Here is a 23367-nt window from a genome sequence, read left to right on the forward strand (position 1 = left end):
CGATAAAAAAAAAAAAAACTAAAGTCACACAAAATGCATTAGATTCAGAATACAGCCATGTTTTATATCTATTTTACTGTTTGATTTTTCTTTATCCTTTGATGAGTATTTAAGTTTCTTAGAGATTAGCATTCCAATATTATATTATAACTCCTGTCGTTCCACAATCAACAAACAGAACAAAAAGTGTTACAAAAAGAAAACATTGCATTATATACAATTTTTGTTTAATTTGTTGGGGGTTAGTTAATGAGATTACACACACACACACACACACACAAACATACATACATACATACATACATACATATTAGGGATGGACCGAACCTGCCGAGGTTCAGGTTCGTAGGAACCCGAACGCTCAGCAGCAGATTCCCGCTGTCTGCCCGCTCCTTGGACCGGGCGGATACAGCGGGAGGAACGCCTGGTAAACAGCCTATGGCTATGGCTGTATCCCAGTTTTCCAGGCGGTCCTCCCGCTGGATCCGCCTGCTCAACGGAGCAGGCAGACAGGGGGAATCATTACCGAGGGTTCGGGTTCGTACGAACGCGAACCGAACTCTGTTCGGACCATCCCTAATTATATATATATATATATATATATATATATATATATATATATATATATATATATATATATATATATATATATATATATATATATAATCATATCTTCTTTATCTTGCAGGGTAAATACAATAAGATGATGGGAAAAAAGCCATGTTTGTCCTCCAAAGTAGTAGCAGTGTGGTACCATCCTACAAAAAAAACAAGCCTCCATACAACTGTTAATGGGAAAATATATTATGGATCTTGAAATGCTGTAAGAAAAAAAAAAAAAAATCTTGGCCATTAACAGGCTTCTATCATTAAGACAACCCTGTTCTAGGGGACATATGGTCATTAAAGGGGCTGGTAGACCAGAGCTTTCTTTGCATGTTTTCACCATATTGTACTACATTTCCCTGATACAGTCACTAAAGTCAAATTCTCTTGGTAAAATCAGCAATGTGCCAGGATGAGAGCGAGCAGCAGATTGCCTCGTCTGCTTTATTTTTTTAAAGAGTTTATGCTGAGATAACACCTCCGAAGGGGCTTTTCATAACGGCTATGCTCACACACTGGACGTCCGTCATTGACTTGAAAAACAGCAGTTTTTTTTGTTTGTTTTTTTAATAAAAAACATTGTATAAGCATTTCTTTGAGATTATACAAACTTCCTAATCCCCATGTCTCTTAGTTTTGATAACCTGTTAAACATTGGTTACGACCACCTTATGGCATCCACTTAAGTGGTCACACATGCTCAGTTAAATTTCAGTCTCCTGATTCAGTCTTGGTGTTACTGAAAACTGATCTCCACTAAGCAGGAGGTATTGTGAGCAATATCACAGTCTCTATTCTGAAGCCAGGAAGGGATCAGTTGGGGGGGGGGGGGGTAAGTACAATAATGTTAGTTAACAAAATGGCACATTTGTACTCTATGTAGGGGTTTGCATAGACCATCTTGTATCTGTGCTGTATCAATTACAGGACTGAATTTCCAATCCATTTTTTTTCCCCTTAGAAACAGCGCCACACCTGTTTATGGACTGGTACTGCATGTTAGTATGAAAACTCTAGATCTGCAGATTGTAGTGTCAGCTTTCATTCCCCTCCGCTATCTCACAGGTAAGGCTAGGTTCACACTGCGTTTTCAGCATCCGTTTAACGGATCCGTTTTTTTTTTACGTCCAGAAAAATAGGGTCAGCAACGTTTTTTTGGTCCGTTTTGGTCCGCCAAAAAAAACGGATCCGTTTTTTTTTAATAATGGAAGTCAATGGAAAAACGGATGCACACAAATGAATCCGTTTTTTGCAATCCGTTTTTCATGCGTTTTTTTGCAAAAAACGGATGCGTTAAACGGATGCTGAAAACGCAGTGTGAACCTAGCCTTACTTGCAAATTAAATGACATTAACATCTAAAAAGTAGAATGAATAGCACAAACCTTACAATAAATGACATACTGTATCAGATGACAGCTTTCCTTCCTGGGCCGACTCTGAGAATCCCTTGCAGTTGTTCTGTGTTTCTATCTTGTAAAAAGGCTTGTGATCCAGGGAAACACATGTCAGCCATGAGTCGCAGTAAAATTGATGGATTACCGAGACTCACACTGAGATTTCATTGTATCCCTGTGGGAATCCAAGTGGCAAGTCACCGTGTGACCATTGCAGAATACTCAGCCATGTCAGAAATCCTGTGTAGGCTGCAAGGTCACTTGCGACCGGGGCTCTCAATAAGAATTTTATTGTAAATTACAGCTGGACGTTCCGTACCTCCAGCCCAATATCCACTATAACTACATGAAAACCAAGCTGGACAATATGTCTGTGTTCTTGCTGGTAAAATAGATGAACTGAACTATTAGCACCATACATATGACATTGCAAGAAATAGGACTATTTTTTTCTTTCCAGACGTTGGGAGGCAATGTCGTGTGATCAGGTTCAGAGAATGTTGCTGAACTTAAACAGTTAGGAAAATCTGCATTAATTAGGGGTCCACCTATCTCTAACATTCAAAGCAGGGTGTTCATACTCTGAAAACAAGCCAAGAATATTGCAGGTCCTTTAAGTTGGACCAAAAACATGGCCACGACCACACGTCTTTTTTTTTTTTTTTTAAATCCAAGTTTTTTTGGACAGCAATAATTTCAAGCCCTGTTATTACAAAGCAACGATCGATGTTTGGAAATAACAGCAGTTATTTTGGCTCAAAACAATGGCAGTCCTAACAGCCAAAGACGGACGTTGTGTGGTTGTGGCCTATTGGAGACTCCATTTCCCAAACATATGCTGTTTTTGTGGTGTGCGTGAAGAGTCTCTTGCAGAAAGAGTACATGCTTGTGTAAACACTAGTAGACTACATTTGGGCCAATAAACTCAATGGGAGTATGCCATTGTACAGTATACCTTTTGGTTGATATACCCATGTGCAGGTTGTGTGGGATAAAACAAGTTGTCGGCACCCATACTCATCCTCCCATATACAACGTCTAACATGTAAAGAACAGCAAGTTTTAAAAACAGAACATTTGTCATCCCAGCCATAGAGTCAGAAGAACACATTAGGCTGGATTGGCCTGTGTCACATGGCCTGGATGGTCTCCCAATGTAAGCCAACTCTTACAGACAGACAGAACAAGGACAGCAGCATGCGTTCTACTGAGTGGTCAGGGCCTAGGTGTTCAGATGAATGAAAATGGAAATATGTCAATTAAAAAAATGACATGTTCTAGGCACAATTACACCTTAAGCATTTCCATACCCCATTATCTTATGGAGACACCCATAGAGCTATACATACAGTATATCAAGTTGCACTGGATCCAGTAAATCCCATACATGCACAGTAACATTGGAGTTAAGGTGGCCGGGCAATGTTCCTGCGTATCCCCAGGATCTACATACTGGCAGGATAAAAGACAAAAAATAAGTAGAGTATCGAGTGATATATAACTGGTTTATGGATATTGAAAAGAATTGGGGCTCACCTGGCTCGGTTGTGAAAAGTCACAGCCACTCTATAGCGTGCAATATAAATATACACTGTAGGGGGCAGCTATTCAGGGTTAGACACCATAATCTACCCAATCATAAGGACGGGTAGTGGATAAGCTTCAAGAAGACAAAAAATAAAGAATTCCCCTCTGCACAGATGTTGAGGACATAATGCCTTAAAGGGATTATCCGGCGCTACAAAAACATGGCCGCTTTCTTCCAGAGAAAGCACCACTCTTGTCTCCAGGTCAGGTGCAGTTTGCAATTAAGCTACTTTCAATTTATTGGAACGGAGTTACAAAACCTGCAGTCGAACTGGAGACAAGAGCGGTGCTGTCTCTGGAAGACAGTGGCCATGTTTTTTGTAGCGCTGGATAATCCCTTGAGGGCATTATGTCCTTGTGATCTGAGGAAGAGGGATAATTACCTTGAAACGAGTTATCCAGTTGGACTTGAGTGTTGCTTATATTTCCTGTGCAGAAGGGAGGTTTTTATTTACTTCTTGAAGCAGATCTACACACGTCACAGCAGGGGAGCCAAATGTCAATTCGGTCGAGTATCGCTCCGTTTAGTAGAGACAATGATCGGCCAATGAAATTATGTTCTTTATGTCCAGACCTAAAATCGGGAGTCAGGCATGTATCACATGTTCGAATGAATAAACTGTTCATAAATTACTTCGACGCTCCCGGTCTCCTCCTGCTCTCTTCCCGCCACTGCTTCTCTGAGCCAACAAGCCGCTCAACCAATCACCGGCTAGGATCATTGTGGCCAGTGACTTGATGAGCGGCCCGTGAACTCAGAGAAGCTGCAGCGTGCAGCACCGGGAGTTAAAACAGAGGGCAGGAGAAGACAGAGTGTGGAGAGGTAATGAACAGACAGTTTAGGGCAAGGGATCCACGGACATCACTAAAGATGACCGTGCAGCCCTTGCTAAACAATAACAGAGCCGTGTACTAGGCTCAGTAGATCGTTGCAGATTGCCGCTCGTTTACATTATTGATCGTGCCATCGGCCAAGGTAACAGAGATTTTAAAGTAAGCTAAAGTAAACTATCAGCCACACTATTCAGGACCCTTTAAAGAGAGAAGAAGCCGCAATACTGTCAATTGCTGGACCCATAGTGGAGTGGATCATACTTTCAGAAGTTAAACAAATACCACTTTCTTTCATTAGAATTTCCTAAAGTGCTCTCATTATTTCATTTTATTAAAATCTAAATAGGACAATATATTTAGCAAGTGCCTATAACTCTAAATATGGAGCTTCAAAATGATTTCCCATTATCCTGTTCTTCAAAATTATTCCTAATATTTTGTCTTCAGAAAACCATAAAGTTACAAAGTTATCACTGAATCTGTATAATGTGTATGCAGAGAGCTCCCCCTATTGGTGACTGCAGGCAGACAGGATGTTATCATTACACTCTATGGCCGTGAGTATCAGAAATATAGCGGCAGGGAACACAAGAGTTCAGAAACATTATCTACAGTCACTGCCCATTCTTTGTATCCGCTGGTATCATACACTTAATGATCCTATTACCCAAATAATACGCTTCCTTCCATAATGGAGTCATCCTGTATAATTTGGCTATGAAGATCATTTGGAAAGTCAACTCATGTGAAAACACATTTGACATATTGAAATGTAACTAAAGTGACTAATTGCTGCTCATTCCTGTAATTTCTGCCGAGCTCATTACGCGTCTCTATGGCACTTGACACGGTGCCGCTTGTTCTTTTTTTTTATTGCATGACTTTCAATAAGGTTGTTTGATGGATACAATGCCGGGCAATGGCCCTCATAGGGCTCAGCCTAAGGAACTGCAAAGGGGTTCTCATTCTCTAGAGGATTTGGAGTAACCATAAATTACAAGGGTCTGGCAGTGGGACATTATCAGATCACCTTTAAGGAACTTCAAGTGAAAAAGGCAGCATTTCAGAAAGGGCAACCCACTTTATGGAGACTGGATAAGCTCAATGACATATCAAAAACAAAAACTCAAGTGGCTTATGGGACCAAAAATACAGAACCCATCTTAAAAAAGAAAAAAAAACACAACACACACAACATGAACATCAAAGGTCAAAGTATATTTAAGGCCTTAAAGGGGTAGTGCATTTTTTTATTTTTATTTCCCCAAATCAACTGGTCCCAGCAAGTGCCAGAAATTTGTAACACACTCCTATAAAAAAAATAAAAAAAGTACTTAGCACTGTGTCAGTCTGGAGAGAATACACCACTTGCAGGACACAGCAGCTCTCTACTGCCACCTCTGTCCATGTCAGGAACTGTCCAGAGCAGTAGTAAATCCCCATAGAAAACCTATCCTGTTCTTTAGGCTGGAAAGAATACACCACTTCCAGCAAGACATACAGCAGCTGATAAGTACTGGAACACTGGAGATTTTTAAATTGAAGTACAAATCTCTAGCACATTCTGACATCAGTTGATCTGAAAGAAAAACAACTTGGTGAACAACCCCTTTAAAGACAAAGCAGGGAGTTTTCTGATGACATCACATTACTTTGCCATAAAGCAGATACAACAGAGCAGGTTTTATACCCTTTAGAAGTGTGACCCTTCCAAGCGATCATCCTATAACAAAGCGGATACTATTGATATCAGCTTGTGCCGATTTTAGAAGTATGGTGACCATAAAGACAAAGCAGGGGGTTAATTGAGTACATGATCCTATTAAGAATGTTCAGACCGTTGGCATCAGGTTGTGCCGATTGTATCAGTTGGATGATGTCCAACTGATTTGGCTATGCGAACCCCCTGTGCTCCGTAATTTGTACTGGTTAGAAAGCCTTCTCATTTTAACCCCTAGGCGACCCATGACATACAGTTATGTCATGGATATCTGTCACCAGACGACCCTTGATGTAACTGTACGTCATTGGTCTCTAAGGTGCTATGAGGCACACTCCGGAGCGGGCTTCATAGCAAGTCGGGGCCAGCTGCAATGAGCAGCCGGGCCGTCACCATTAATGACAGGCTGCAGCAATCACGGCATGTAAGTGACAGAAGCAACTCCTGTCACTTACCGATCGGGACCCTCGCAGTCTGATGGCAGGAGTCCCGATCGTTTAAACGGACTGCCGGAGGTCTCTTACCTTCCTCCGTGCGGTCCAATTGGCGCTCTGCTGATTGAGTCTGCCATAGACAGCAGAGCCTATGGCATAGCAGTGATCAGTGTATGCAATCTGATTGCATGTAAAAATGTTATTAAAAAAAATACCCCAAAGCCCCGCCCCCAATAAATTATATATAAAAATAAATTTTAAAAAAAGTTATCAAAACGTCTGAGCTACACAAGTAGGGTATTAACAAAAACTAGAGATCGTGGCGCAAAAAATGACACCTCATACAGCCCCGTAGGTGAAAACTAAAACTGTTCTAAGAGTCACAGTTGGGCCATTCTATTAATACCATATTTTTCGGGGTTAAATTCGGGGGGTCGTCTTATACGTCGGATATGGTGGGCTCAAAATGGCCCGCATCCCCACCGTATGGGACAAGCACTTTAAAAAAAAACTTTAACTCAGCTAGGCCTGTTCCCGGCGCAGGCAGTGTGACGTACACCTGGGACGGAGATCACCGAACCTCTCCCGGGCAGCAGAGAGTCTCAAAGAGGCTCGGAGACGCCCGGCTGCCGGGAGAATGAGAGAGATGCCAGAAGTTCCCGAAGCCTCTCATTCTCCCGGCAGCAGAATGTCTCCGAGCCTCTCTGATTAGATGCCCAGCTGCCCGGGAGAGGTTCGGCGTTCAGTCCCCAGCGCAGGTAGTGTACGTCACACTGCCTGTGCCGGGAACAGTACGGGAGGCCGGAAATGGGCCCCAGGTGAGTTAAAGGGGTTTTTTTTGTTTTGTTTTTTATTTAGCTGCAGTTAAATTAGCTGCGGTCAGGCAGGGGTTGACATTTTCCGGCATATTAGGCAAACCCCTGACAATCTGCTTAAAAGTAAGGGGTCGTCTTATATATAACATAAGAGAATCTGTGTAAACCTGCATATGGTTGTGTTTGCACTGACCTATAGAATAATGGCATCTATGTCACTTTTACCATATAGTGCATTACGTAGAAACAGGAACCCCCCAAAAGTTACCATATTGCATTCTTTTTTCCAATTTCATCAATTTATAAATTCATAAATAATATTTTGGGGTTTCATCATACATGGTATGGTAGAATGAAAAGACGCCATTACAAAGTAAACCTATTCCTGAAAAAAACAAGCACTTACATGGCCCTGTAGATAGAAAAATGAAAATGCTAGAGCTCTTAGGAGAGGGAAAAAAAAAAAATGAAAAATTGATGCAGTCAACTGGGTCATTTTGGGCTTGGTCCTCAAGGGGTTAACACACTGCTACCTGATCAACTCTGCTGGTGATCAGATGCCTTTTGGCTCCGCTCCCCCTGTGCCTTTCTGCATCAGGAACCCTGTAAAAGTCTAGAGATCCTCCTGTGGAAGCGAGCAACTGCCTCATCTCCCTGCTGCCGGAGAACTGAGTGTGAGTGAGGCTGCGGCCCCTTCCTACACGCATGCACAGATGTAACCCAAGCGGTGAGTGCTCCAACTCCCCAGGACATCTTCTGCCACTGCCAAGCACGTGTCGCCACCATCTTGCCTACATGGCGTATGACCGCTGCTTCCCTCGAATTAACCCCTTACCGATAGCTGTTCCAGGCAGCTGACACTAGTACCAGCAGATTTTCAGCCACCTGGGGAGTTGTATCAAAAAGGAGAGCAGTGGCATAGCTACCATAGAGGCAGGCCACGCAGCTGCTATGGGGGCCATGTCAGAGGGGGGCCCTGGAGATGCACAGGGAAGATAAAAATAATCCTGTGTCCTTCTGCTTAACCCCTTATGTACTGCAGTGTGTAAGTGACCCAATTTTCACTTACATACTGCAACAAAAAAAGGGATAACAAGGAGAGGACAATGAGATCTCTGCTTCACTGCTCTGATAACCCCTGACCTCTGTTCTCCGGAGCTGTGAAGAGGTCAGGGTATCAGTGCACAAGCCATGAAGCAGAGATCTCCTTGTCTTCTGCTTATTAACCTGTTTTGTGTTGCTGCATGTGAGGTTTAGTGTCACTTACACACTGCAGTACATAAGAGGTTAAGCAGTGCAGTGCTTTGTGTGTAGGAGAGGGGTGGGGGGGCGCCCATACAGTTTTTTTTCTTCTACAGGGCACGATGAATCTTAGCTACGCCCCAGCGGGAAAGTTAACTGATTAACCCCTTCCTTACTGATACAGTGTTCTTTATTGATACAGAACATCGTACCAACCTTACTTTTGGGTTATGAAACAAATTTTACTGTGTTAAATGTATTTCTTATAGGGACATGTGCTTTGATTTACAGTTAATTTGGATTACAAGCAGGTTCCAGGAACATTTCATGCTCCTAATCCGATGTTTCACTGTATAATCTGACCATATAGACAAAGCAGGGGCTATATCGATGACATCCTCCTGCTTAGTAATAAAGCTGATATAATGTTGTGCGTATTCTAGAAGCCTCCGAGCACAGAGACGAGGCAGGGTCTCTTCCGATGACATCATCCCACGTTCTTTTACCAGGCTCCTCGGCTGAGGTCTTGAGCGTCTTGTTAGTCAAACATTTTTAGATTTCCAGTGACATTCATTTTATGTAAAGTGTTCTTGCTTCCTGCCAAGCCAATTATAAAGGAATGATTGCAATGTCAGATCTCTCCAACACAAGAAGAAGCTTTTGACTTTTCTAGTGCTTCTCCCTTTATCATGGCTACCGCTGTGCATGGCGGGAGCAGCAAGATTTACAGCGCCACTCTCCGCAATAGTCGACAGAATCTTCCTGCTGTATACATAAACCTCAAGTCAGGCACATTCCGAAACTTAACATTAGGTACCTAATGGGCCTGAAGATCATTACATGTAGAGGACAGAGAGGTATTAAAAAAATAATAAATAAAAAAAAAAAAGTGTGTGTACAGAAACAGCAAGTCAAGTATGGTTAATAATTATTCCCAATTATCACATGAAACACTCAGCGCGACCGTAAAGTCAATTGAGGAAAGATAAGACAAGCGGAGATGAGAGTCTCCTGGCCATTACATATAATTAAACCCAATATTCTGTATCTGTATACAACAGCTCTGCTTGTATGACTAGGAGAAGGGTGGGATTATGGCCCTCTGCGGCCACCACTGGGGGGCGCCAGCTGCATATAGGTTTATTCTGAAAGAAAGACTGTCCCCTTTATACAGCATAGGTGACACGCTGGGACCCCCATAAAGCACAAGCACAGAGGTCAGATGCGTAAGGGACTTGCTAACAGGTAGTTTTAGTACTGAGCAATGTTGGGAATCGCACAGAAAATGGTGGATTTTTAGGATTTACAGAATCCCCAAATAATCCTCTATTCTGTGGATAAGGGATCATTTTGAATTTTTGGGACAACCCTGTTAATGAGAGCTGAAGGAATCTGTATGATGTGAGCGCCCCCTAGCTGCAGCTATAAACTAACATCAGGGTACTTAAGGGCAGTTTTGCATCTCACTGAATGTGTGTTTTATAAATCATACTAAAGACTTTTATAATGATCAATACAGTGCTGCAATATTGTGCACAACTATAGGTGGAGAGGTTTTTTTTTTTTTTTTACATTTGTTTAATATACTCAAGTCTTCCAGTACTTATCAGAAGCTGTATGTCCTGCAGGAAGTGGTGTATTCTTTCCAGTCTGACTTAATGATAATGCTCTCTGCTGCCACCTCTGTCAGGAACTGTCCAGAGCAGCAGCAAATCCAGCAAAAAATCCAGTCTTCCAATACTTACCAGCTGCTGTATGCGCTGCAGGAAGTGGTGTATTCCCTCAGTCTGACAGTCCTGTCTGCTGCCATCTCTTTCCATGTCAGGAACTGTCCAGAGCAGGAGAGGTTTTCTATGGGGATTTGCTGCTGCTCTGGACAGTTCCTGAAATGGACAGAGGTGGCAGCAGAGCATTGTGTCAGAGGAATACACCACTTCCTGCAGCGCATACAGCAGCAGTACTGAAGACTGGCTTTTTTTTTTTCTCCTTTATTTTTTTTTCTCCTTTATAAACTACCAAATCAATATAATTTTCTACACCAGCTGATCTGAAAAAAGAAAGACAAATTTCCAGAGTGCCCCTTTAAGAGCCACCCCCGATCCTCCACCTATTAAATCCCCCATGTCAGCGAAATACACTGAGCCAGTAAAGCCTGGTCTATGTAACGCTCATCTCAGGCAGGTGGAGAAAGGAGAAGAGAGCGGAAATAACATGGAGGACATTTTCCTAGAAATCCAAAAGTACCTGTGGGGTGCGAATAATACAAACAGCAAAGAGGATTTCTTTAGGAAAAGAGAAGATTGTTGATTTTAAAAAGTGATACTATCCCCCTCTTTCTGGATGAGGACTTCTCTACACAGCTGTAAAGCCTAAATTCTGCAGTTTTCATACCCTACTTTTATAATAGATTTCTTGGTGCTTGGTCCAGTAAAAAAAATGATTTTTATTGTTAGTGAACCGTGCCACCTGGGCGGGGCTTTATGATCACTGTGCCACTTCACCCTGCCCACATCAGTGCTGTAGGCCCCGCCCCCTCTGTTACATCGGCATCTAGGCCCTAGGCCCTGCCCCTTCAGCGGCCATTGGAATGAGACAGCCTAGAGGCCTAGATGCCAATGATGTCATAGAAAGGCGGGGCCAATGGTGCCAACGTAGGCGATGTGGCACAGTGGTTGGGAAGCACTGCCCAGGTGGCACAATCCACCTATAATAAAAAGCATTTTATATTAGACCAAGCACCAAGAAATCTATTATAAAGTAAGGTATGCAGAATTTAGGCTTTACAGCTGTGTAGAGGAGTCCTCATCCAGAAAGGGGGGGACAGGATCGCTAAGAATTTTTCATGCTAGTTTTTCATTACCCGGAGTACCCCTTTAACTCTGTCCATGTAGTGCAGAGATGCGGGAACCCTTGGCCCTTTAGATTCTGCAAAACTACAATTCCCATCATACCTGGTCAGCCAAAGGCTGTTCAGGTATAATAGGAATTGTAGTTTTAGAGAATCTGAAGGGCGAAGGGTTCCCCCATCCCTAATGTAGGGGATTCATTAAAAAAAAAAAAAAAAAAAAGTGCTCCGACCCTTGTAGAGATCATTTAAGAAATTAATAAGTGCAGAAGTTTTAAGCTGGTGAAATGAGCTGGTAATAAAATCTGGACATTGACTTTTACTGTTTAATCTTAAGCGGCAGTAACCTTGATAGACGCGACTTACATCAAGATAAAAAGGGACCAAAACCTCCAAAATCCAACAGAAAGTCTCATCTTAGCCAGATACTGACAATATAATAAAGGAAGGATGATAAGGACTAAATGCAGAATGGATTTAAAAAAAAAAAAATTATTGGATTCTGCAGGGTTAGCAAAGCTCGGAACCTCTTATTATACATTTATTTTCTCTATCCATCTCTCAATATTTAATTGAAGGGGGTCTCAATAATAGGAATGTCAGAGGCTCCTCCACTGATAAAGACATTCATCCACCATTTATAAGAGGAGCTCTCTGCACACGTTTCATTTACAGCACTGCCCCCACAGGTGGAAGTAAGTACTGCACAGATCTTGCAGAAATTAGTGGATATAATGAATAGATGTAAGCCGTGTCAGGCTGCTAAACATACTGGAGATTATCCTGTATGGTAAATGTGGGGATCTCTGGACTTCTCCAATGTTGCTGCGGGCTTAGTATGCAGCAATATTTTATGGCAAGAATATGGCACACTGTCACTTTATAAGCCATTCCCCATTATCTTTTTAGGTATTCCCAAGAAAAGTGCTCTTAGGGCATGATGGGAGTTGTAGTTTTTAACAAAGGAGAAGACACAAGTTGGAGGACAGTGATGTAAAGACTGGCACAAAAAAAAAGTGCTGTCAATGCATGATGAGAGTTGTAGTTTTACAACAGCTGGAGAACACCCTCCTAGACAAACCGTGTTGGAAACCAGGTGACACCAGGGCAAAATACTATAAATTATACGATTTAAAAGGGTAGTTCACCAAAAAAAAAAAAAAAAAAAAAAAAAAAAAAAAAAAACTGGTGCTGGAGATTTGTAATTTACTTCTTTAAAAAAAAAATCTCCAGCCTTCCAGTACTTAGCTGCTGTATGTCCTGCAGGAAGTGGTGTATTCTTTCCAGTCTGACACAGTGCTCTCTGCTGCCACCTCTGTCCATGTCAGGAACTGTCCAGAGCAGGAGAGGTTTTCTTTCAAATCTTTATTTATTGAAATTTTTCAGTTTTTTATAACAAGACAATAAGAAATGTCGAGAAAAAAAAAAGGGGGGGGGGGTTGTAGACCCTATTGTAAATTCAGTTTAAGACTGTACACAAATATAGTACACAATGAATGAAGATAAAAGTTACAGTCCTGTAGCAGTCTCATCTAGAGAGGTATATAGTGTAGAAAGCGTCTTAGGTGAGAAAAAGGGAGGGGGGGGATTGGGATAGGGGAAAAAAGAAGGAGAAGGGAGAGCGTGTGGAGCAGGAGAGGTTTTCTATGGGGCTTTGCTGCTGCTCTGGACAGTTCCTGACATGGACAGAGGTGGCAGCAGAGAGCACTGTGTCAGATAGAAAGAATACATCACTTCCTGCAGGACATACAGCAGCTGATAAGTACTGGAAGACTGGGGATTTTTTAATAAAAGTAAATTACAAATCTCTGGCACTTGCTGGGACCAGTTGATTTGCAAGACTTTTTTTTGCAAACTACCTCTTTAATAGCACTAAAAACCAATATCCATCGTAGATTAGTATGTATTATCTCCCTATGTTTGTAGCAGAGTAGAGTTTGTCATTTGTTATTACGGCTGCTCATATAAAACAGTTATTTTTCCCTATGGAACTGCAGGCGTACCTAGTCATAAGCCATCTTGTGCAGAACAGAAACAGTTAAATGACAGACCCAGCTCTGCTACATCAGCACATGCAAATGAAAATAAAAACCTCTTAAGACTGAGAGGCGACATGAAACCGTCAGCGCTCTGGTATTACGCAAAAAGCGCCAATATTGAGTAAATTGCCTGGGCTGCTGTGAGGGAACAGACTGGATGGGGCTGTGTAGTTTAATGGCAGCCTAGAAGCAGGTTTTATCTTTATACAAGAGATCTCGGGGGAGGGCAGAATTTGGCTGTGCAGCAGAGTGAAGAGGACTGACTGCTGTGAGTAAGGGCTACCAGAGCCTTCTTGGTGTCTTGTTTATGTGAAGGAACGTCTGTTAAAGTGAAGATCTGAGGATTGGAACAAATCAACGGCGCAGAGCGAGGAAGGAAAAAAAAAAACGTAGGATGCATAAACAGCACAGTGCATTGGAGCCTCGGTGGGTGTGAATACCTATAAAACATACAGCGTTCCAATGCACTTACTATAAAAATTAAGCAACAATGCAAATCTACCGTTTTGTGTATACAGCTCCTGCACCTCGGGATCTTTATCTGGAGAGGTAGAGGAGTCAGATTACACAGAGATCTAAGGACTGGAGAAAAATCAATGGCACAGAGAGAAAATAAAAAGGGACTCAATATATGATTCATGAACAGAATCTTTGAAGGGTGTGTATACTTTCACAAAATCTATTGTTGCTTCAGTGCATTTGATGGAACTATAAGGAAGCTTTGCATACAAATCTCGTATAGAGCTCCTAGACCTGGAAGAACACATGGCTGCAGGATTACATCAAGATCTAAGGACTGGAGAAAAACAGGACAGGGCTAAAAAAAAATAAATAAAAACATAAGTGCATGGGAGCCCTGAAGGGTTTTATATCTTATAGGTGGATATACGTTAGCAACATATTTTCTTGCTTCAATGTGACATTGCAAATCTACCACAGTGTGTACATAGCTCCAGGACCTGTGGTCTTAGGGCCCTATTCCACCGGACGATTATCGTTTGCATAATCGTTAACTATTAACAATCTCAAGCGACCGCTATTGAGAAAGACCTGAAAACGTTCACTCATTTCCATGGAACGATAATTGTTACTTATGATCGTATTTGAGATGGGTTTTTTTTGCTATTTCCTCGCAATTGCGTTCGTATCTACTGCGAACGACGTCTTATTCAATGCGAACGAGCAACGATAAAGATAGGTCCAGGTCTTCTAAAGCGATCAACGATTTCTCGTTCGGTCGTTAATAGTTAACTGCATTTCAACCGAACGATTATAGTTTAGATACGAATGATTTAACGATAATCTGAACGATAATCGTCCGGTGGAATAGGGCTCTTAGTCTAAAGAGTCAGTGGACGAGAGGTGGCTGAATAGGATAGATGTGGCCTAAACACTTCATCAGCCAACAACGATCTCTTCTAATCTCATTGGGCATACTGTATGCTTGATTTAGCTGAACATGTGTGTATATTGAATGGGCAGAGGGAAGAAGAGAAAACTGCCAATTAACTCCTCTGGTGGTGGTTTATATCACCAAGAACAGATATTTTCTTACTCCTAAAAATTTTGTACTGTTTGTGTATACAGCTCCTAGATCTGTGGGTCTTCCTATTGTGGACAAGCAGTAAAGTATTTCTGGCTGGATGGGATGGTTGTCGGCCAAACACTTTCGGTCAACAGTAATCTCTCCTAATCTCATCATTCATATGCAAGCAAAGTTAGGCATGCATACTGAATAAGGACTGGGGAGAAAACTGCTGAAGACACCTCTGGTGATGGCTTAATTCTCTGAGAAGTAAAGGATCAGCAGGTGATTCCCAACATGCCAAATCTTCTCACGGGGGACAGTTACAAGACCACCGCATCTACTTGACCACACATGTCAAACTCAGGCCCTCCAGCTGTTTCAAAACTACTATTTCCAACATGCCTGGACAGCCAAAGCTTTAGATGTCCAGGCATGATGGTACTTGTAGTTTTGCAACAGCTGGAGGGCTTGAGTTTGACATCCCTGTACTAGACAGTCACCTGGTCTCAGGAGGGGCACCTGACAATTATCTAATGTGTTTGACCTCCTAACACATGGATGCGGTAACAGACTACACAAATTATGTTTGTAGTCTGTAACCATGGAAACACATTGGTCTGCACAGGTGCTGGAAACATGAAACAGTAAAAGATTCTTAAGACAGTGTAGAAAACATTCCTTAGGTTAGGTTCACATCACGATTTTGCTATCCGCTTAATGTATTCGCTTTGCAACAGGTGCAGTTATATGCAGTTTTAAACAGTTCTTCATTGACTGACACTCTAAAAATAAAAAAAAAAGAATCAAACCGGATCCATTTTACAACATACACAAAAATATGGTTCACCACGTTTTTCTGTGCGTTTTGTAAAATGGATACAGTGAGTCGGATAGCAAAATCGTGATGTGAGCCTAGCCTTAAATTACTTCAAATAACGTAACCATTGATTGGAGTAGACCATGCACTTACACTGCCCTAAAGTCCAATCTCTAGGACCCCCCCCCCCACACACACACCTATCTGTACAAGGTTTTTCTGACAACTCCCATCATAGTCCCCCAAAGATTCTCAACTGAGTGTGAATGGTGCTTTTCTCTTTACCCGTCTATTGAGGGGGAGAGGGTCCCACTTCTAGGACCACCACCTATTAGGAGAATTAAGACAAACCAAGGCAGCTGGAAGCAAGGGTAACTAAACAGAGGTGAGTTATAGCTATTGAGGACTACCTATAACCTTCAGTGTGTGGCTACCTCTACTCTGGCTTGCAGTGTGGGGGATCATGAATTCCCCATTTTCCCTTTAAGTAGGGTCTCTGAGGTTATTATTAGACTTCTTTGGTATTTTCTATAGAAAAGCCCCTCAGTGTCACCATCCAGACTCCCTCTATGCCTCATTGTCTCTTCCTTATAATGAGGACAACGAGCTCTGGTGCTATCGAATTCTAACAGAAGGCTGCAATCCTCCAATTCCCTGTGCGGGGAGAGGAGCATGGCTCCGTGAATTATGCAACAAATTCCAATTTAGCCTTTCCAACTTGTGATAAACTGGTCTTGATGAGAACGTCAGGGGAGACGCACGGCAGACAGAAGGAAAATACAACATGGCAGATCTGGAAGGCTGGAGCAAGCGTCTCATATAGGGTGCACGCCAGCAACGCTATACAAAACGGAGAGGAGGGAGCGATGGATGGAGAGGTCGCCTTCGACTGGCAAGAGGGGCTTCATTTGCATTGTTAAAATCCTTCCATCTGTGATACTGTAAAGCCGGGAATGTCAGTCACAACTAATGGAGTCGCCATTAAACAAGCTGGAAGGGATTTTCAATACTAAAACAAACAATGGGGCTTAGCCATGCTGGTATAAAGTCAACTAAAGTAGTGATGTAGCAGAGCTGAACCGGCACCTATCTTGTCGGAGCTGCTCAGAGAGAAGCTAATGAGGGAGGTTTATATGTTTTACCGCTGTAACCTACTCAGCTCTGCTACATCTGATTAGGTATGACAAATTCACACATTCTCTGTGGTTATAAAGATGCATTTGTTCAATAGAGCAGGAGGTTTTATTTTTCCAAGGAAGGTTTATAGAACCCCCTCGACATTGGGGTGCATGTCACTTTAAGAAACTTTACATTTACTAGAGAATATTAACACACACACACACACACACACACACACACACTTTATATCCCCTCATGCTGAGGAGTCTTATCCAATGCTTAACATCCTCTACAAGTCAAACGTAACATTATCTGTACAAGAAGATACAATGTATATTGGCCAATGTATTCAAAATATGAGACTCAATAACAATAATTACAGAGTTCAACCTCTGAGAACATTATCTAGTGAGAAGATGCAATGTGCAGTGACCAGAGGTTATAACAGTATATACACACAAGTATATATCAGAGTGTCAGATTCCAATAATACTGATAGGATTCCGATACAATATATGCAAAGTATCAAAATATAAGACAACACAACTTAATGTATATTGACCATGCAGAGGTGATATCAATACATACAAAGTATCAAGAATCAGATTCCAATAATACTAAGGATTCCTCTGCTGAAAGTATTATCTATGAGGGAGATACAATGCACAGTATAATGATCAATATATACAAAGCAATACAACTCTAGTTCTTAGAACATCATCTATTAAGATATAATGTATATTGACCGTGCAGAGGTGATATCAGTATATACAAAGTATCAATCCCAATAGGAGTCCTCTCCTGCACTCATTATCTATTGTGAAGATACTTTGTATATAAATTGTATCAAAACAAGATTCCAACAACAATGCAAATCCTCTTCTGAACAGATGATCTGTAAGATACAATGTATAGAACTAATATACAGAGAAGCAACACAAAAGAATCAAACAATACAATTGTACTCCTGAAATGATAGACAAGATACAACGTATGATGGGCAGTATATACACAGTATCAAACCCTAAAAATACAATTCTACTGCTAAAAACAGAGACAAGATACAATGTATGATAGGCAGTATATACACAAAGTACTGAATCATAACAATACTATTCCACTCCTGAAATCATAGACAAGATACAATGTACGATAGACAGTATATACACTAAGTATCAAAACCATAACAATACAATTCTACTCCTAAAACATGATCTATAGAAAAGCCACAATGTACTGTTTACAGCTCTGATATTACAAAGTATCAATGTATAAGACTAATTCACAATACAGATCCCCTCCTGAAAACATAAGATATGATGCATAGTGACCAGTATATACAAAGTGACCAGAAATAAGATGATGATTCGGCTCTTGAAATGACGTGTGATGACATCCGCGGGAAAGCTACTTAACGCCACATCTGTACGACGCACCCATCCATCAGGGCAGGCCTAAATACCCATCAAGAAATGAAGCAGATACATGTAAATAGATGCAGCAGAGCAGAGTATGAGCGTCAACATGTAAGGTGGTTCTTTTAAATGGAGACAGTGACATGACAATTTCAGCTCTGCTGCATCAGTGCAAATAAACGCTACATCTGATGCTTTCCTATACACACACACCCACACACAGAGTCTACAGTCTACAGATACTGACAGAATTCTACTATTGTATATGTGGGAAAATAACAAAAAGCCCACAAGAGGTCATAACAGTAACATAAAGAGACGTCTGGCATTGTGCATGACTGATGTACGATATAATAGAGGGATCTGCATAGGGAATGGGGGGGGGGGGGGTGACCCCCTGGAATACAGTATAACTTGCAGCCTGCTCCTTTACACAGGACCAACTAACAAGACATCCCTATAATCGACTATGGGAGAGGAAAGCCTTCCACCTCCATACCGGGGACTGAGAAACTGGATATTCCCCATCCAACTAAAGTACATGCACAAGCCTGAGAGGATCAATGACAGCAGATGCCGGACAGAGGACAAAGATCGACATGATGTCATGATCTTATATAGACATCCCAGTCCCCACCTGGGAATACAGTAAGGAGGCGTCACCATGGGGGGCACTGTATGCAGGAGAAGAACACAAGAGGTACCTACAGCTCATTGATTATAAAGTAACTGCAGATGTCAGCTGGGGGGGGGGGGCACTCCTTGAAGAGGAGTTTCCACCAAAATTACACTTACATTTTCTAGGACACAATTTTTCCCAAATCCCACAAGACCCTGAAGACTCCAGAGCCATCATTTGCTGTAATACTGACCCTTGGCTACTGCCATTAATCTATAGCATGACGGCAGCTTTCAGGAGCCCTGCTGACATTGAGCTCTCTAGTACTGATAGCATGAACGACTCCTGGACTGTAGAGACCAGGCTCCAACTAGTGCACCGGACAAACCAGGCTCCAGCTAGTGCACGGTACACCTGGACCGGACAGACCAGGCTCCAGCTAGTGCACTGTACTCCTGGACCGGACAGACCAGGCTCCAGCTAGTGCACTGTACTCCTGGACCGGACAGACCAGGCTCCAGCTAGTGCACTGTACTCCTGGAAGGGACAGACCAGGCTCCAGCTAGTGCACCGTATAGACCAAGCTCCAGCTAGTGCACCATACAGACCAGACTCCAGCTAGTGCACTGTACAGACAAGGCTCCAACTAATGCACTGTACTCCAGGACTGTACAGACCAGGCTCCAGCTAGTGCACCGGACAGACCAGGCTCCAGCTAGTGCACCGGACAGACCAGGCTCCAGCTAGTGCACCGGACAGACCAGGCTCCAGCCAGTGCACCGGACAGACCAGGCTCCAGCCAGTGCACCGGACAGACCAGGCTCAAGCTAGTGCACCGTCAGGCTGTTGCCCACTAGAGAAAGGTGGGGATTTCTTATAGAGTTAAAGTTGCAGTTTCTAGTACAGGACTAACTCTTTTGACCTATAAGACCCTAGAGACTCCAGAGACATCTCTGCCTGGCCAGGGCCCTTAGGATTAGGGGTTGAACCAATTATGAATTTTCAGGAGCCCTCCAGACATTGAGCTCTCCACATTGTTGACATACAACATGCGCCACTACTAGACTACACAGACCTTGATAGGCACCATCTATCCCTGACATTGCCACACCAATTACCTTGAAGCACTGGAGTTAGAGTTATCAGTTGTAGTTATCAGTACAAGACAAAGTGTACTGACACATCTGACCCTGGAGACAACACCTGCTGAAGCATCAGTGCCCTGATCTCCTGGATATGGGACACAGCCTTTCAGCTACCTACCTGACATTGAGCTCTCTATAGTGCTGACAGACACACTGTATAGACCAGGTGTTATCTGCTGCACCAGCTCGGGGCAATAACCTGCTGTAATACCGGGGCCCTGGACTCTGGGATGTGAGGTTCTGCCATCAGGAGCCGGCCTGACACTGAGCGCTTACAGACAATAGAACACTGGAGACTGGAAAGGATTGCAGTAGCTGTCAGTGGAAGCCAGCAGAATACAGCTGCCCCTTACCAAATATGAAGCCCACCTGGTACTAAGCCCTCTCTAATGCTGACAGATAACAAAGACTTTATAGACCAATGGCAGCTCCAAATACTGCACCAGCGAGGGGCTGTAATACAGGTGCCCGGACCCTTGGCTACTACCATGTATGATGACTGCAGCTTTCTGGAGCCCACCTGGCATTGAGCTCTCTATAATGCTGACAGATAACACAGACTCTATAGACTAATAGTAGCTCCATATACTGGAGCCCACCTGGCATTGAGCTTTACTAGCAGCACCAGTGCTTCCCCCACACCTGAGCCCCTCGTACACCCCTGAGACCCCCTTATATACAACTTCTACACATGAGCCCCCCTTATACACACCTGAGCCCCCCCTTATACACCCCTGAGCACCCTTTATACACACCTTATACACCCCTGAGCCCCCCTTTATACACACCTTATATACCCCTGAGCCCCCCTTTATACACACCTTATATACCCCTGAGCCCCCCTTTATACACACCTTATATACCCCTGAGCCCCCCTTTATACACACCTTATACACCCCTGAGCCCCCCCTTGTATACCCCTGAGCCCCCCTTTATACACACCTTATATACCCCTGAGCCCCCCTTATACACCCCTGAGCCCCCCCTTATACACCCCTGAGCCCCCCCTTATACACCCCTGAGCCCCCCCTTGTATACCCCTGAGCCCCCCCTTGTATACCCCTGAGCCCCCCTTGTATACCCCTGAGCCCCCCTTGTATACCCCTGAGCCCCCCTTGTATACCCCTGAGCCCCCCCTTGTATACCCCTGAGCCCCCCCTTATACACCCCTGAGCCCCCCCTTGTATACCCCTGAGCCCCCCCTTGTATACCCCTGAGCCCCCCCTTGTATACCCCTGAGCCCCCCCTTATACACCCCTGAGCCCCCCCTTGTATACCCCTGAGCCCCCCCTTATACACCCCTGAGCCCCCCCTTGTATACCCCTGAGCCCCCCCTTGTATACCCCTGAGCCCCCCCTTGTATACCCCTGAGCCCCCCCTTATACACCCCTGAGCCCCCCCTTGTATACCCCTGAGCCCCCCCTTGTATACCCCTGAGCCCCCCTTGTATACCCCTGAGCCCCCCCTTGTATACCCCTGAGCCCCCCTTGTATACCCCTGAGCCCCCCCTTGTATACCCCTGAGCCCCCCCTTGTATACCCCTGAGCCCCCCTTATACACCCCTGAGCCCCCCCTCTCCTCACCTTCAGTCACCATCCTTAGCGCGTGGGTAAAAGAAGGATCCAGGGCGTCTTTTTCAGCCAAGAGTTGGGGCAGATACTTCTCCATTCCAGGCAAACGCAGGCGGCGAGAACAGTCCGGAAAGGGCAATGTGAACAAGAAGCAGCGAGATGCGTTCGCTCCCGGGCTGCGCACTACAGCGACTACTACGGATACTAGTAACACTGGACCCCGGGGAGAGGACGGTCATAGAGCGGCGGTCAGACTAGAGCGGCAGCGACAATCCACAGCAGCCTCCAGCGTCTCCTCCTGCCCGGGACTGTGCACGGAGCCTCCGCCGCGCTCTATAAACACTGCTGCATCCACCGCCCCGGACTCCGCCCCCAGGGCCGGGCGTGACGGATCCCTCCGCCGTCAGCCCCGCCCACAGCCAGGACGGAGCGCGCCGCAAGCCACGCCTACATCCAGGACGGAGCGCGCCGCCGCTCGCTCATTGGTGGAAGGAGAAGTCAATCAGACGATTTTATCGTATTCTTCCGCCGGTCGCTGTCCGTGGTGCTGATAGCTGATCGCTGGCCGCGGTGCTGAACCTTCCGCTCCTTCACTATAGCGCGGATCTGTCTGCACTAGGTCGGCTTCACAATACCGGGAAAACCAGCGGCATACGGTGTTATTTGATACAAGGCTACTCTTCTGTCAGCGCTATTTTAAAAAGTTTATTTTGCTGTAGGCAGGAAATCACTATACAATACCAATAAACAATGTAAACAGCAAAAAGGATGTGGTATTTATGCTAAATGAAAGCGGGATTGCCAACATAATCTGGAGATCGTTAAGCCCCGCCCTTAAGACTGCCCCTGACTAATGAGTAACGCCCACAAGGAACACAATAACGCTCAAGCTCCGCCCACCTGCTGCTTTCCACCCTCAGTGAGCTGACACCTCTTACTGGGGGATATTTATTGGCATATGAGTCTTTATTAGGGTCCATTCACACAAACAGGATCTGCTGCTGGTCTGATGCATCAAATCTGCATGACAGTATCAAATTTTTCACATCAAATCTGCTGCAGATCCTGTGAATGGACCCTTAAAGGGAATCCAATGATAATGTGACATTTTGTTTGTTTACTTTTCATAACAATAGTCCCAGTGTAGACATGCTAATAAGTCAGTATAAGGACTGGAGGTGGTAGATCCCTTTTTTCACCATTTTTGAGGCTTAAAGCTTAACATTTTACTTTCCTTGTCATTAACCACACCCCCTTTCTGTTAAACTCCACCCAGTTGTCCCACCAAAACTTATGAGAGAAATAAAACGGTGCTCATCAAAGTACAAATACGGCAGGTGCCATACTATGTGACTCTTTATATAGATGGGGGTTCCTATTGGGACAATTCATACTTCCTTGCAGCACCTCCACAGGAGAAATAAAGTATGACATATTTCTCTTATTTGGTGTAGATACACACAGTGCTTTTTAGAGGTGGTGCCCATCAGGTTTGGACTCCAGAGGGCCCCGTATGCCAGTGTTACTGATGGCATCCAGTTCTTGGCTCCCCGCCCTACAAGGTCGGAGGTCACCCTCCATCCAGGGCTCCAGCACATGGATGACTTCACTAATGTGCTCAGTGCAGGGATAGAA

The 23367-nt window shown here is 43.8% G+C and overlaps 1 protein-coding gene across 3 annotated transcripts in view; it reads right to left on the bottom strand.

Moving 5' to 3' along the window:
- Positions 1 to 22030, bottom strand: part of KHDRBS3 (KH RNA binding domain containing, signal transduction associated 3) — a 92178-nt gene extending 70148 nt beyond the window's left edge. For all 3 annotated transcript variants that reach the window (XR_011361806.1, XM_069959815.1, XM_069959814.1), the window contains exon 1: positions 21745 to 22030. Coding sequence is in view for 2 of the 3 variants with exons in the window: in XM_069959815.1 (XP_069815916.1) it covers positions 21745 to 21829 (85 nt within the window). In the remaining variant the exon portion in view is untranslated. The remainder of the gene's footprint in view (positions 1 to 21744) is intronic.
- Between the last annotated feature and the right edge of the window lie 1337 nt (positions 22031 to 23367).

Source organism: Dendropsophus ebraccatus, chromosome 2 (assembly GCF_027789765.1).
Source record: "Dendropsophus ebraccatus isolate aDenEbr1 chromosome 2, aDenEbr1.pat, whole genome shotgun sequence".
NCBI lineage: Eukaryota > Metazoa > Chordata > Amphibia > Anura > Hylidae > Dendropsophus > Dendropsophus ebraccatus.